The sequence below is a fragment of the Pterocles gutturalis genome, unplaced genomic scaffold, assembly GCF_000699245.1.
Source record: "Pterocles gutturalis isolate BGI_N339 unplaced genomic scaffold, ASM69924v1 scaffold2277, whole genome shotgun sequence".
NCBI classification, from domain to species: domain Eukaryota; kingdom Metazoa; phylum Chordata; class Aves; order Pterocliformes; family Pteroclidae; genus Pterocles; species Pterocles gutturalis.
In genome coordinates, this window is record NW_010107614.1 from 1 (window position 1) to 2,815 (window position 2,815).

Consider the following 2,815-nt stretch of genomic DNA (forward strand, 5'->3'; position numbering starts at 1 on the left):
CGGGTGAAATTGTCGCAGGATCCCGATGATCTGATGATGCTGGACAGGGAGGTTTTCCCCTTTTTTTTTTGGGGGGGGGACAGCAGGACTCCATCCTCTTGTTTTACCCTTAATGCTGTCCTAAGGTGGGAGGAGGGGGGAACACATTTGTCAAAGGTCAGTGGTTGGGTTTTGAGTTAAAATTTAAAAAAATCCAAATGTCTTGCGTGCACCAGAGACATCCAGTGGGTTTTTTTTTAGGGTTAAAAATGTTAACAACAGGCAAGACGGGGGAATAAAACCAGCCCAGGGACTGTGCCTGCAGCTGGGAAATGTCCGCGTGCCCCCTCGCTTTTGGGGCTCCGCAATTTCGGGGCTCTGAAATCGGGTGCTGAGCTGCATCCGCGCTGGCTTGGGTGTGATGGGGGCTTGTGTGGGGTCTGATCCTGCGGAGGAGGGTGGGTGCGTGGGGCAGCTCGTCCCGCGCTGAACCCGTTATGGGATTAAGCCCAAAATCCGCAGCGAGAAGGAGGGGTCCAGCCTTTCCTCCCTGGGCATCTTCAGGACAGAAAATCCTGAGGATGGCTGGAGGGGAAGAAAACATCGAGATTTTGGGGATAAACTCCCCTGGGAAATTATTCTCGCGGTGAGCCCAGCATCTCATTGCTTCTACCAGGAAAATGTTGACCCTCATCCCAAATTCAGTTTGTTTGAGCCTTGATGTTTGATGTGATTAACGAGCAAATACCTGGTTTGTTTTCTGTTTCGACATCCAGGCTTTGCATCATGTTCGGAAGCGCGGCCGCTCTGCTGTTATTCCGGAGGGAGTCCCTTTTTTGCAGAAGGTGGACGGACGCGCTCCCGGGAAGCAGCCGCTGGGTGAGTCATCTCGGCGCAGAAATAGCTCCGCTGGGAGCGGTGGCAAGGTCCTGCAGGGATTTCTGCAGGGATTTCTGCAGGGATTTCGTTTTTCCCTGCCCTGGATGGAGCCGGCTGCTCCATCCCACACCGCTAGCGCTGTGCCCATGGGTACCACCGGCTCCTGGCTGGATTTAACGGAGTGATTTAGGGCTGGGAGATTTGCTAAGTAATTTTTTTCTCATCTCCGCTCCCCTCCTGCGCAGAATCAGGGTTTGAGGTGGCTGCTGCCAGACCCTTAGCCGGAGAGGACGAGCGCTGGTTTATTGTCACCCCTAATGCTGGCATCTCCCCTTTCTGTACCATTAGGGGAAAACAGCCCATGGGGGGACAGGATTTGCCCAACAGCCCCAGGAGGCTGGTGGTGAGAAGTCTCCTCCTGGACCTTTATTCCCGAAATAACGCTGGTTTACATTTTAATTTCTCCTTTGCATAAAAGCAACACGCATTTTGATATCGTTAATAGCGGTGCTGGGCACGGCTGAGGGCAGAAGCGGGGCAGGGATGCTCCGACCACGGTACGTGGGGGCAGCGATTGCCCAAGCTGACTCCGTGGGTTATCCTTTGCCTTAGAAATCCCCTAGAAAACGGTGGCAGTGCCAGGGACGCTGGGACAAGGAGCCTGGCAAACCAACTGATTTTTTTAAATTTTTTTCCCAGCTCTTGGGAGCAGGAAATCCTTTACCTCTGCCCCTAACGGCATCCATGGGGTTAACCCACCGTGCCAGGGCTCTGTCCCTGGACCACAAAGTCTCCTTAAGGCTTAGCCCCAAATTATATTCTCACTGCTGGCAGCTCTTCAGAATATAATGACAAAAATCACAATTACTCTTTCATGTTTTAATTTTTTTTTTTTTCCGTTTCTCGTGGTGGTTAATCCCCCTCCCAGGCTGGCTGGAGCGTTCTTTGGCTTCAGATGATGTCTGTCCTCTTCTGCTGGATGCTGCTACAAAGCAATAACTCCTGTTTGGTTTGAAGGTTTCACCAAAAAGTCATTTTTCCAAGATTTCAAGGCAGGGTTTTCGTTCTGAGCGCCCGTTTCCTTTCGCAGCGTGTCCCTTCGGCATTGCCGTCGCGGTTGAGGATTTTCGCAGAGTCATGAATCGCGTTTGTGCCCAAAATAGTTTGATGCTGGGCTTCCCACCAGCCAAATCCCACACTGCTCACCTTCAGCTGAAAAAACTTTTCATGCTGATGAAAAAAAAATAAAATCATGGAAATCCTCCTTGTCCCAGCTAAGCCGAGCTACTGGTGCCCAGTTTAAATTCCCCGTCTCCCAGCGTGTTTTTCCTCCTGCTAACCATCTGCTTGAGTTTCCAGCTGGGTTTGGCTGCGAGGTTGGAGTTTTTTTTAAGGTTTCCCATCGCTCTGGACCACAAGAGGTCGGCAAAAATCAGGAGACGTGAGCTGGGCTCTGCCTTTGCTGGGGGGACTGGTGCATCCTCACCAGGGCTGGGCACCCAGTTTCATTCCATTAAAAGAAACACCCCAAACTAATTATACTGGGAAAAAAAAAAACAAAAAACAGGGCAATCTTGGAACAGGGTGTGCATTGCTGGGGTTTCTTGCTGACCTGTCCTGCTGGCTGCTTTCACGTGCAGCAAAGCTGGGATGCTGGGGGGGGATTAGGGGGGATCAGAAGCATTAACCGGGCTCTGCCCGCTCCCCCCGCTCTCCGGAGACGCCGCTAATTCCTCCGCTCCTGGTACGAAAGGTCCCGAGCTCAGGAGTTCACTGCAGGACATCGAGCCCGGCCGTGCCGTGACGTTTGGTGCCATGCCTGAAGGTCACAACTGGGGAAAACCCAAACCACGAACCAAACCCCAATCTCTTTGTGGTTTGCAGCCCCGCGAGCCCTGAGCGCTGCCGTCGGCCCCGCGCTGCCCGCGGAGGGATGCTCTGACCATGAAGCGGTGCT

The 2,815-nt window shown here is 52.8% G+C and overlaps 1 protein-coding gene across 1 annotated transcript in view; it reads left to right on the forward strand.

The window, feature by feature from the left end:
- The first annotated feature begins 765 nt into the window (after window positions 1–765).
- Window positions 766–2,815, forward strand: part of PHOSPHO1 (phosphatase, orphan 1) — a 3,517-nt gene continuing 1,467 nt past the window's right edge. The window contains 1 exon segment of the mRNA XM_010088150.1: window positions 766–858. Within this exon segment, the coding sequence (XP_010086452.1) occupies window positions 766–858 (93 nt within the window).